This window comes from Pristiophorus japonicus, chromosome 17 (genome assembly GCF_044704955.1).
Source record: "Pristiophorus japonicus isolate sPriJap1 chromosome 17, sPriJap1.hap1, whole genome shotgun sequence".
Lineage (NCBI taxonomy): Eukaryota > Metazoa > Chordata > Chondrichthyes > Pristiophoridae > Pristiophorus > Pristiophorus japonicus.
In genome coordinates this window covers 12,838,818-12,852,069 of record NC_091993.1, presented here as the reverse complement: position 1 = coordinate 12,852,069, position 13,252 = coordinate 12,838,818, and the positions used below count along the sequence as shown (strand labels likewise).

General features: G+C 46.4%; 2 protein-coding genes across 3 annotated transcripts in view; one reads left to right on the top strand and one right to left on the bottom strand.

Annotated features, from left to right (window-relative positions):
* galk2 (galactokinase 2) overlaps positions 1 to 13,252 on the bottom strand; it is a 166,215-nt gene that overhangs the window by 82,160 nt on the left and 70,803 nt on the right. For both annotated transcript variants that reach the window (XM_070858393.1, XM_070858394.1), the window contains exon 6: positions 8,663 to 8,761. In XM_070858393.1, coding sequence (XP_070714494.1) covers positions 8,663 to 8,761 — 99 coding nt within the window. The remainder of the gene's footprint in view (positions 1 to 8,662; positions 8,762 to 13,252) is intronic.
* LOC139227553 (protein FAM227B-like) overlaps positions 1 to 13,252 on the top strand; it is a 408,664-nt gene that overhangs the window by 386,041 nt on the left and 9,371 nt on the right. The window lies entirely within an intron of this gene.

The window sequence follows — 13,252 nt, the reverse complement described above, 5'->3', positions numbered from 1 at the left end:
CAGGACCACAGCATGAGTCAGCATTTTCAGTAGAGGAGAACAATGGATGAAAAAAAAATGTTTGTATGTCAAATTTTGGGCGGAACTGGGAAAAATATGTTTATTTTTTCCATATGTCTGTGTTCTTCTGAATCAGGATAAAAACACTAGCAAAGAACAGATGTATTATGAGTAACCTGGCATTCACGGGTGTTACGAACAGCGTAGAATTTTCAGTTGACCTAACGTTCCACTCCATGTAATTTAAATTGTATGTTCGAAGATCACGCACTGCCTGAATCTCAATTAAAAACGTGAAAGAAATATACCATCATGATTGCTAGGGTTGCCGAACAAGGATGCTTTCAGCTAGCATTGTTGCCAAGTATTGTACAACTTGCCAAGCCTTGTACAACAGAGTATCGTGACAGCAGTAGCATTCCTATTGAGAATATCCCTATTGTACACCTACTGAGGGTAACATTCTACATCGCTCAGTCATTGCTAGTACTAGAATTGTGATAAATAACTGCAGTCAATTTTGCAGTTTGTACCAGAATAATATAGCCCATTTCAGAGTAAAGTTTGTTCATACAATAATGGTACTTTACTTATGGTCTCTGCAAGCTATAGTAGGCAAACTAAAAACAAAAAGTAGTTGAACTGAAATTTCATTCAAACTTTTATGGAGTTCTTAAAATTACAACTTTAAAATAAAATTACGCTCACCAAGAGGAAGAGATTATCAGTTGTCAGTTGGTGTGAAATTAATGCACTTGTTCTGAAGGCTCTGGAGAACTTAGAAACATAGACATAGACATAGAAACATAGAAACATAGAAACATAGAAACATAGAAAATAGGTGCAGGAGTAGGCCATTCGGCCCTTCTAGCCTGCACCGCCATTCAATGAGTTCATGGCTGAACATTCAACTTCAGTACCCCATTCCTCCTTTCTCGCCATACCCCTTGATCCCCCTAGCAGTAAGGACCTCATCTAACTCCTTTTTGAATATATTTAGTGAATTGGCCTCAACAACTTTCTGTGGTAGAGAATTCCACAGGTTCACCACTCTCTGGGTGAAGAAGTTCCTCCGCATCTCGGTCCTAAATGGCTTACCCCTTATCCTTAGACTGTGACCCCTGGTTCTGGACTTCCCCAACATTGGGAACATTCTTCCTGCATCTAACCTGTCTAACCCCGTCAGAATTTTATATGTTTCTATGAGGTCCCCTCTCATTCTTCTGAACTCCAGTGAATACAAGCCCAGTTGATCCAGTCTTTCTTGATAGGTCAGTCCCGCCATCCCGGGAATCAGTCTGGTGAACCTTCGCTGCACTCCCTCAATAGCAAGAATGTCCTTCCTCAGGTTAGGAGACCAAAACTGTACACAATACTCCAGGTGTGGCCTCACCAATGCCCTGTACAACTGTAGCAACACCTCCCTGCCCCTGTACTCAAATCCCCTTGCTATGAAGGCCAACATGCCATTTGCTTTCTTAACCGCCTGCTGCACCTGCATGCCAACCTTCAATGACTGATGTACCATGACACCCAGGTCTCTTTGCACCTCCCCTTTTCCTAATCTGTCACCATTCAGATAATAGTCTGTCTCTCTGTTTTTACCACCAAAGTGGATAACCTCACATTTATTCACATTATACTTCATCTGCCATGCATTTGCCCACTCACCTAACCTATCCAAGTCGCTCTGCAGCCTCACAGCATCCTCCTCGCAGCTCACACTGCCACCCAACTTAGTGTCATCCGCAAATTTGGAGATACTACATTTAATCCCCTCATCTAAATCATTAATGTACAGTGTAAACAGCTGGGGCCCCAGCACAGAACCTTGCGGTACCCCACTAGTCACTGCCTGCCATTCTGAAAAGTACCCATTTACTCCTACTCTTTGCTTCCTGTCTGACAACCAGTTCTCAATCCATGTCAGTACACTACCCCCAATCCCATGTGCTCTAACTTTGCACATCAATTTCTTGTGTGGGACCTTGTCGAACGCCTTCTGAAAGTCCAAATATACCACATCAACTGGTTCTCCCTTATCCACTCTACTGGAAACATCCTCAAAAAATTCCAGAAGATTTGTCAAGCATGATTTCCCTTTCACAAATCCATGCTGACTTGGACCTATCATGTCACCTCTTTCCAAATGCACTGCTATGACATCCTTAATAATTGATTCCATCATTTTACCCACTACCGATGTCAGGCTGACCGGTCTATAATTCCCTGTTTTCTCTCTCCCTCCTTTTTTAAAAAGTGGGGTTACATTGGCTACCCTCCACTCCATAGGAACTGATCCAGAGTCAATGGAATGTTGGAAAATGACTGTCAACGCATCCACTATTCCCAAGGCCACCTCCTTAAGTACTCTGGGATGCAGTCCATCAGGCCCTGGGGATTTATCGGCCTTCAATCCCATCAATTTCCCCAACACAATTTCCCGGCTAATAAGGATTTCCCTCAGTTCCTCCTCCTTACTAGACCCCCCGACCCCTTTTATAACCGGAAGGTTGTTCGTGTCCTCCTTCGTGAATACCGAACCAAAGTACTTGTTCAATTGGTCCGCCATTTCTTTGTTCCCCGTTATGACTTCCCCTGATTCTGACTGCAGGGGACCTACATTTGTCTTTACTAACCTTTTTCTCTTTACATATCTATAGAAACTTTTGCAATCCGTCTTAATGTTCCCTGCAAGCTTCTTCTCATACTCCATTTTCCCTGCCCTAATCAAACCCTTTGTCCTCCTCTGCTGAGTTCTAAATTTCTCCCAGTCCCCAGGTTCGCTGCTATTTCTGGCCAATTTGTATGCCACTTCCTTGGCTTTAATACTATCCCTGATTTCCCTTGATAGCCACGGTTGAGCCACCTTCCCTTTTTTATTTCTATGCCAGACAGGAATGTACAATTGTTGTAGTTCATCCATGCGGTCTCTAAATGTCTGCCATTGCCCATCCACAGTCAACCCCTTAAGTATCATTCGCCAATCCATCTCAGCCAATTCACGCCTCATACCTTCAAAGTTAGCCTTCTTTAACTTGCCCTATCGTGGACTCTACCCCATTTATTCAGTCTTCGAAGGGCAAGTTCTGTAATGAATACTCTCTGTCCTCCAAAAGTAATCAAGCAAAACTCTAGTATCTCTATCAATCCCAGCATCTCCACTGTTAAACACTGACAGGGTGCTCCTCAATAGGTGTCATTCCCTGCCTGAATGTAATTGCACATGAATCTAGGAATTCGTCTCGGGCGAAACGGGCAGTATCGGATCGGGCGCCCGTTATACGCAGTCCCTGATGTTCAGTCTCATTGCAGTCAAGGGAACTGAATATTAGGCACTGTGTTTAATGAGCGGCCTATCCGATACCGCCCATTTTACGCCACTGTGCAAGACGAATTTCTACCCAACGGTGTCTTATGGAGAATTTGCTCATTTTGGTCGATGTTTTGTAAATAATGGAAGTGGGTCCGTAACATAAAAACAGCAATTGAGTGTTTAACTCCCTTGGTGCTGGTTTTTTGGAGACACATCACAGAATCATCAGCAAATTTTCTAATATTGGTGCGAGTTAGGACACGGGCAGCCAAGTTTTGAATCACCTCTAGTTTACATAGGGTAGAATGTGGGAGGCCAGCCAGGACTTGGAATAGTCAAGTCTAGAGGTAACAAAGGCATGGATGAGGGCTTCAGCAGCGGATGAGCGGAGGCAAGGGCTGAGACGGGCAATGCCACGGAGGTGGAAATAGGCGGTCTTAGTTATGCTGCGGATATGTGGTTGAAAGCTCATTTCAGGGTCAAATATGACACCAAGGTTGTGAACAGTCTGTTTCAGCTTCAGACAGAAGTTGGGGAAAGGGATGGAGTCAGTGGTTAGGGAACGGAGTTTGTGGCCAGGACTGAAAGCAATGGCTTCGATCTTCCCAATATTCAATTGGAGAAAATTTCTGCTCATCCAGAACTGGATGTCGGACAAGCAGTCTGACAATTTAGAGATCGTGGAGGGGTCAAGAGAAGTGGTTGTGAGGTAGAGCTGGGTGTCATCAGCGTACATGTGGAAACTATCGCTGTGTTTCTGGATGATATCACCAAGGGACAACATGTAGATGAGTATAAAAGCAGAGAAGTCCTGCTACAACTGTACAAGGTATTGGTGAGGCCACACCTGGAGTATTGCATACAGTTTTGGTCTCCGTATTAAAAGGAAGGATATACTTGCATTGGAGGCTGTTCAGAGAAGGTTCACTAGGTTTATTCCGGAGATGAGGGGGTTGACTTATGAGGATAGGTTGAGTAGGTTGGGCCTATACACATTGGAGTTCAGAAGAATGAGAGATGATCTTATTGACACATATAAGATAATGAGGGGGCTTGACAAAGTGGATGCAGAGAGGATATTTCCACTCCTAGGGGAAACTAAAATTGGGGACATAGGGCCCAAATTTCCCCATGAGTTGCACATTTTTTTTGGTGTAACTTGATTTTTCTAGTGTATCTTTTTAGTTGCAAATATGGCCATTTAATTTGCGCCAGTGTAAGTGAGTTAGTTCGGTTTTTTGTTAGGTCGGGTTATTTTTCCCAAAAGGGGGCGTTCCCAGCCACTTACACCATTTATGCCAATTTGTCCAGAAAAAAGTTGTACTAAACTAACTTAGGGAAGTGTATGTGTCCACTTTTGTCCGCACAGAAAGACCTTACTTACAGTTAAGGAATCGGCGCAAGTAACAACATTTCAAGCACCAATCAAAGCACAAGCAGTAATAACAATTCAATAAATAATAAAGAAGTGAAGTAAATAATTAAAGTAACAAATAAAAGTACTGCATCAAATCCTACCTTAAACTGAAGGCTGGCCGTGCTGGAGTCCGTTCGGCCAGGGCAAGGTGCAGGACACAAGCCCTTCAGCCAGGGCAAGAATCGGGAGAACTGTGGGGGGTTGGTGGTGTGGGGGGAGCAGGGAGAGAAATGGAGAAAGAACGCAGCATGCTGTTGGGGGGCAGGGGGGAAACGGAGAAAGAACACAGCAGGCTGTGGTGGGGGGGGGGGGGGCTGGTGGTGGTGGGTGGGAGGGAGGGAGAAGGCTGAACTCTGCAGGCTGTTGGGGGGGCGGGGGTTGCTGAGAAGTCACATGACTGAAGGGGGGAAGGGGAGAGAACAAAAGACCTTTGGGTTTCTTACCTTGTTTGGGGAGTGACAAGAGCTGGGCTGTGTGTTGTGTTAATGGAACATGATTCAGTTTCAATGTAAAATATATTTTATTGAAAATTTTAGAATGTACTTCACTTTAGTGTAATAAAATAATTTTTTTATCAAACTGTACTTTCATATGACTCTAAGATCACTTAAAAACTTTATCACTTATAAACTTGTAAAGTTACAAAAGTTACAAAACAATTTCAATGTGAAAAATCTTACACTCTAAAATCACAAACTTCAAGATCACTTTTTAGGTGTGAAATTAAATAACTTACAAAATGTGGGAACATTTACTCTCTAAGATCACTTAAAAACCCTAAGATCACTTATAGTCTTGTAAAGTTACATCACTTACAAAACAATTTACATTTGAAAACAGTTACAAGAGTAAAATCAACAACAACAACAAAAACAACAGCAGCAAAGAAAGGCTGCACCCATCTCAGATCCACATTTGTGAATGTGCACTGCTTCATGGGAGGTAGTAGTGGTGGTGGTAGCGGGGGGAGGGGGTTACAGCTTGGGTCTCTAGAGACTAGTGCGGGGATTGCCATGGGAGTGGCAATGGATTGGCCTGGCTGCGTTCCCTTTTTGAAGCAGCTCCCTCCCTGATGGCCTGTGCCATCGTTCCCACTGCCTCTGAAATTCCCTCTCTGATGGCCTGTGCCGTTGTTCCCGCTACTTCTGAAATGTCCTCCCTCATGTCCCGTGACAGTATTGCTATTTCTGCCGTCAGTGTCGTTACCTCATCATCCACCCCACTGACGGTGTTCACGAGTGATCGGGTAAGCTCATTGGTCTCCATACCCAATGCCATCACCTGAGCCACATCTGTTGCACCCTCCAGCTCAGGACAGCATGGTACATTTCTCCTTCGCCTCGCCCTGGTCTGTTTAGCGGAATCCCTCCAGTATGAGGCGCAGGCTGGGAAGGTGGGGCCATGGGTGTTACAGGCTGCATTCCACCAGCACTGGGAGTCGCAGGCTGGGACAGTGGGGCCCTGGGTGTTCCATACTGCATTCCAGCAGGAGTGGGATCCAGAACCTCGGACGGTGGAGCATTGAGTGTTCCATACTGCATTCCAGCAGCACTGGGAGGCGCAGGCTGGGATATTGGGGCACTGAATGATCCATACTGCATTCCAGCAGCACTGGAACCCGCAACCTCTGGACTTTCGAAAGCATCCAATGTTGGACCAAACCTTAAACCACTATGCAGGGACTGGGACGAGCTGAAACCACAGAATGTCGAACCAGACCCTAAACCACTATGCAGGGACTGGGATGAGCTGAAACCACGGAATGTCGAACCAGACCCTAAAGCAATATGCAGGAACTGGGATGAGCTGAAACCACGGAATGTCAAACTAGACCCTAAAGCACTATGCAGGGACTGGGCCACGCTCAAACCACAGAATGACGAATCGGAAATCATGCAAGTGCTTGGCAACACAAGTTCAAGATTCTACCCTTCATACCTCTCCATGGCCATCCCCTCCCCCCTACAAAGTTAGTCTGGCTCGCCCGCATCTGAATCTTCTTCTGTATCTTCAGGATTGGCATCAGGTTCTGCAAAATATATCATTATCATAGGCAGTCCCTTGAAACGAGGATGACTTGCTTCCAAGCCAAAAAAAGGATGAATTCACAGGTGTTTCAAATGAAGAACCTGAACTACATCCTCAAGGGTGGAAGATGCCAGTGCGTGGATTTTTTTAGCATGTGGTGGCCGTTGCACATCAGCCATCACACGGGCTTGACAGAGCTAGGTCTTGGTCCAGTGACAAGGATTACCCAAGACAACTGGAGACGTGCTCTGCTGCCTGGACCTAGTGCGCACACATATCGCAGTGTGGGCTGGCCCGTGCTGACCCTGGGCCCCTAGCCCCGAACTCACGCCTTCCCTGGACAAATGGTTAGTAGTAGAGGAGGGGGCAGGGTGGGTAGCATGAGTAGGCTCATATGTAGCAGGCCAGGCAGCAGGTTGATTTGAAGGGCCACAAGTAATTTTCAGTACTTACCCTCTCCCTCGTGTGTGGGCCCAGCTTGTGCAGTGGTGGTTGCTTTTTTCCAGGCAGGACCCATCAAAGCAGTGACCCTCTGCTCCAAGAGTGTCAGTGGGTGTAGATTTGGCGGGCCTTCTCCTGTTTGAGTTCTTTCCCTTTTGTTGTGGGCCAATTTCTTCTGCAAAGATGAAAACATAACTTGTTACAGAGGGTGTCTTTCTGCTGGGTGGGACATATACAGATGGTCACATTTACAGATGCAATTCTATTGACAAATGAAAATATTACTTACACTAACTGCTTGACCAAGGTCCTGCCATTTCTTTTTACACTGCCTTCCATTTCTCGTGATATTCACCACTGCGCAGTAATCTTCTGCAAGTTTGTTCCAGCGTTTATTAATTTCTTTGGGTGGCACTTTTGCACGACCTCTGTTGCTCGTATCCAGCTCCTGCCATCTTTCCTCGACTATATTCACTAGTACCTCTACTTCTTGATACGTGAAATTCTTCATTCTTGGGGCACGGTGTTGCATTGCTCTATTGAATTGACACTCAGTGATTTTTAAAAACACAAAGTCCTTACTTTGCTTGCAGCAATGAATGATTCTCACCTATGCAGCACTCCTTGTGGAGGTTTAGCAGCTGATTTCTTGCAGAGTACTCCAAACAGCACTCCTATAGCTTTCAAACCATCAAGCAGGCATCTAAAACTCAGAGAAAGGTTCTCTCTTTAAAAATGGCCGATTGCCAATGTTAATGCCCCACTGAGCATGCGCGAACGTTGCAACGCGCATGCATTTGCTGCCGGCACTCTCACAGTCACTCAGATCAGGCTCCGCCCCCCCGCCGGCTCTGCGCGGCCAGCAAGGACCTAGCTCCGCCCACCTCTCTTCATTGTACGCCATGCCAGCTCCACAGACGGCCCGAGAATCGGCCATGATTGCAAGGAGTTTTTTCGCCGCTGCTTTTGAGGTAAAATGTCGACGGGGGGCTCGAAGGTGCGCGGAAAAAAACGGAAGGCCAAATTTGGGCCGATCATCTTAGAATAAGGGGCCGCCCATTTAAAACTGAGATGAGGAGAAATTTCTTCTCTCAGAGGGTTGTAAATCTATGGAATTCTCTGCCCCAGAGAGCTGTGGAGGCTGGGTCATTGAATATATTTAAGGCACAGATAGACAGATTTTTGAGCGATAAGGGAATAAGGGGTTATGGGGAGCGGGCAGGGAAATGGACCTGAGTCCATGATCAGATCAGCCATGATCGTATTAAATGGTGGAACAGGCTTGAGAGGCCGGATGACCTACTCCTGCTCCTATTTCTTATGTTATGTTCTTATTTAACAATGTCAGCTAACATGATAAAACTAATATCTGGAACAAAATAAGTATCAGACACAAAGCATTTTAGCCATTTCATGCAAGTGATGATATGTCCAAAAACTTGAATTGAAAAATCACGCACCGTTCCCTTTTCTGCCAGGAATGAAATGGACTGGTCCATACCCCCACCCTCAGTGCCAATGTAGCGCTCACACTTTGCACAGATCTCTGCAAGCTCCACCTGTAAATAAATTGTGAAGAATTATTAAACAAAACTGGTCTACAAATCATATAATAGAAGAGATACAAGAAGAATCACTGGTTTAAGAAAATAATAAACTTTTCCAGTTCATTGGTTGCTTATTTTTCAGTAAACCACCAAGTCCTGTTTCTGTTTTTTTCACAAGTTGACTAATTAGCTTTTTTTTAAAAGTACCAAAATGGAAAGTGCAACATGCACAATAGGGTTGTCGCAATGTGAATAGTTGGTCCGTTCGATGTGAAAGCAAGCTGACTGACATATACATTGTGGAGTTGTTGGGAATAAGCACAAGTTTTAGTTGCTTTTAATATTTATATCTATTTCTTGAAAAAATATTTTATGTATTAAAGATTAATCAACTGAAACTAATGGGGAAGAATTTAATAGGGTGGCATGTTTGGGTGTGCAATGTACAATTCTAATTCAAATAAAAGTCCGGTTTCTAAAATAATCCACCAGAAATAAACCACTGATCGTCCATATATATAGGCCGCGATTTTGCCAGTGTGCGCGGCCGGCATCGGTGGCAACCTGCTCCTCGCTCCAGCCCGCCTCTCGAAACAATTGTCCATTGATGGGGCTTGTTAAGCCCGCCCTGTGAGGTTCCCAGCCAATTAACAGTAAGCAGGTCTGATGATGTCATTTGAAGATGCGTCATCAGCCTGTTTCCTTAAAGGGACCATGCCCACATTCATTTTGACAGTTGTTCTCTCAGTGTCCTTGAGCACTGAGGTGCTGCAAACACTGACATGCACTGCAGAGGTGCACAGCTGCACCCAGTCTTTCCCATCACTCCCTCCAGATACTTATAGAGTCACAGCACACAGGGAGGTCCTCTTCCCTTCCAATGGGCAGAAAAGACCTCCCCAGAACACCAATGCAGCCTGGTTGCACGTTGCACAGAAGGGTACAAGCAGCAATGTCATCAGGAAGAGCAGGCTGCAGTGGCGCAAGCCTTTCAATGATCTCAGTACATCACGAAACGTTACTGCAAAGCCAAAGTCCTCATCCTGCTATGCTACTCATCACATCCCCATCACTCTGCCTTCCCTACCCTACTCCTGCAAATCTTTACTCACACCAACTTACCTTGCACCTCCACCCATCCCTCTTCTATCTACATTATCACATCTCCATCTCACTAGCCGCCCCTCACACTCACCCTCATCCTTGTCCAATCATACCAACTAACTTTAGCCCGGCACTTGAGAAACTGACAGGGAGGTGGATTCAGAGCAGACTTCTGACCCGCTGTCAATCAGGGTCATTTTGACAGTGGGCACTCCTCCAAACTCTCACTCGCAGGGTAGGCACTTGGATCCTTTAGCCAATGTTCACGTAGAGTTTCTGCTAATGTGTTGTCACACATTGAAATCTTTATTTTGAATACTTTGCGTTCTTAGACAGATTTGTGCACCCCTTTGGAAGAGGCTTAGTGAGTTGTAGTGAGTGGTGAGATACAACGGTACCCCCCACAATGGCGACGTGTGAAAGGAATGGCTTGGGCATTACAAGGATGCTTTATGGAGCTGGTGTGGGGTGGTGCCAACCTGGCGCATCATGTTGAGCGTCTCGACCAGTACTTAGTGGCCAACGAGCGGGACGTGGCTGAGACAGCGGTCAAGCACAGAGAGATTCTCCTCACCATATGTGGCTCTTTGATATATGGCCTCGTCAAAAATTTGCTGGCACCGGTCAAACCAATGGACAAGACTTACACAGAGCTGTGCACGCTGGTTTGGGAACACCTCAAGTCGAAGGAGAGCATCCTAATGGCCAGGTATCGCTTTTACACGCACCATCGCTGAGAGAGCCAGAACGTGGCGAGCTTTGTCGCCGACCCAAGACGCCTTGCAGGACAGTGCGAATTTGACAGGATCTTTGGGGGAAATGTTGCAGGACTTTTTCGTGCTTGCAATCGGCCACGAGGTCATTCTTTACAAACTGCTGTCTGCCGAATCCCTAGATTTGAGCAAGGCCATCTCGATAGCCCAGGCTTTCATATCCACGAGTGACAACACGAAACAGATATCTTCACAGTATTGAAGCTCATCGGCAAGTACTGTGCATAAAATAATGCCTTCAGCAGGCAGAACCGTACGTGATCGCAGAGGCCAGGCCTTGGGTGACTCAAAGGCCGCTGTGGGGTGTGAATGTCTATCCATTAGCACCATGTTGGCGCTGCGGGGGCAGTCATAGAGTCCATCAATGTCGATTCAAGCACTATGTGTGCAAGGACTGGGAAACAATGGGGCACCTCCAGCGAATGTGCAAACGAGCTCTGACTCACCACGTGGCAGAGTCAGCAGAGGATGGCCGATTCAGCACGAATCACGCTGAACGAGCAGGAGAGGCTACTCAACCTGAGGATGAAGAGGAATTGTATGGGGTACACACCTTCACCACCAAAAGCCCTCCAATAAAGTTAAAAGTTAAACTAAACGGCATTCCAGTCTCCATGGAATTAGACACGGAGGCGAGTCAGTCAATCATGAGCCAGAAGGCTTTTGAGAAACTGTGGGGCAACAAGGCACAGAGGCCAAAACTGAGCCCGATTCACACAACGCTGCGCACTTACATCAAAGAACTCATACCCGTTATCGGCAGTGCAGCAGTGAAAGTATCGTACGACGGAATGGTGCATGATTTCCCACTATGCATTGTACCAAGCAATGACCCAATGCTGTTCGGCAAAGCTGGCTAGGAAAGATCCGATGGAACTGGGATGACATCAAAGCACTGTCTTCGGTGGATGACGCCTCGTGCACCCAGGTGCTAAACAAATTGCCGCCGTTATTTGAGCCAGGCATCGGCAACTTCACAGGCACCAAGGTGCAGATCCATCTTATTCCTAGAGCACGGCCCATTCATCACAAGGCCCGAGCAGTCCCATATATGATGCGAGAGAAAGTCGAGATCGAGCTGTACAGACTTCAACGAGAGGGAATCATATCGGCAGTCGAGTTCAATGAGTGGGCCAGTCCAATCTAGCCGGTGCTAAAGAGCGATGGGGTGGTCAGAATCTGCGGGGACTACAAGGTAACGATCAACCGAGTCTCGCTTCAGGACCAGTACCCACTACCTAAAGTGGAGGACCTATTTGCAACGCTAGCAGGGGGAAAATCGTTCACCAAGCTAGATCTAACCTCTGCTTACATGATACAGGAGTTGGCTGAACTGTCAAAGAAGTTGACGTGCATCAACACACACAAAGGACTGTTCGTGTATCACAGATGCCCCTTTGGGATTCGCTCAGCCGCGGCCATCTTCTAGAGGAACATGGAGAGTCTGCTGAAATCGGTTCCATGCACCGTGGTGTTCCAAGATGACATCTTGATCACTGGTCGCAACACCACTGAACACTTGCACACCTGGAAGAGGTTCTAAAGTGACTGGACAGAGTGGGACTCAAGCTGAAACACTCCAAGTGTGTTTTCCTGGTGCCAGAGATCGAATTTCTGGGGAGAAAGATTGCGGCAGACGGCATCAGACCCATGGACTCCAAGATGGAGGCCATCAAGAATGCACCCAGACCACAGAAAATGACGGAGCTGTGTTTGTTCCTGGGACTCCTCAACTATTTTGGTAACTTTCTACCAGGGTTGAGCACTTTGCTGGAACCCTTGCATTTATTGCTGCGCAAGGGTGACAACTGGGTTTGGGGTAAATCTCAAGAGACAGCCTTTAATAAGGCCAGAAACCTGCTATGCTCTAACAAGTTACTTGTATTGTATGACCCATGTAAACATTTAGTACGAGCTTGTGATACGTCGTCGTACGGGGTCGGTTGTGTGTTACAGCAAGCAAATGTGTCAGGCAAACTGCAACTGGTTGCATATGCATCCAGAAGTTGATCCAAGGCTAAAAAAGCCGACAGTATGGTTGAGAAAGAAGCGTTAGCATGTGTATACGGGGTTAAGAAAATGCACCAACACCTATTTGGTCTCCGGTTCTAGCTCGAAACCGACCACAAATCGCTTACTTCACTGCTCTCAGAAAGCAAAGGTATCGACACCAATGCTTCATCCCGCATCCAAAGATGGGCACTAACTCTGTCTGCTGTGACTATGTAATCCGCTACAGACCAGGCACCGAGAACTGCGCTGACGCCCTCAGTCAGCTGGCATAGCCCACCACCGAGGTGGAAATGGCGCAACCCACAGATTTGCTTCTGGTAATGGATGCTTTTGAGAGCATGGGGTCACCTGTCACGGCTCGCCAGATCAGGACCTGGACTAGCCAAGACCCTGTGTTATCACTCGTAAAAAGATGCATCCTTAACGGGAGCTGGTAGGCGGTTCCCGGGGAAATGCAAGATGAAATGAAGGTGTTCCACCAACATAAGGATGAATTGTCCATCCAATCGGATTATCTCCTATGGGGGAATCGCGTGATTTTGCAAAAAAAAGGCAGGGAAACGTTTATACGCGACCTACACAGTACCCACCCAGGCATAGTCATGAGGAAGGC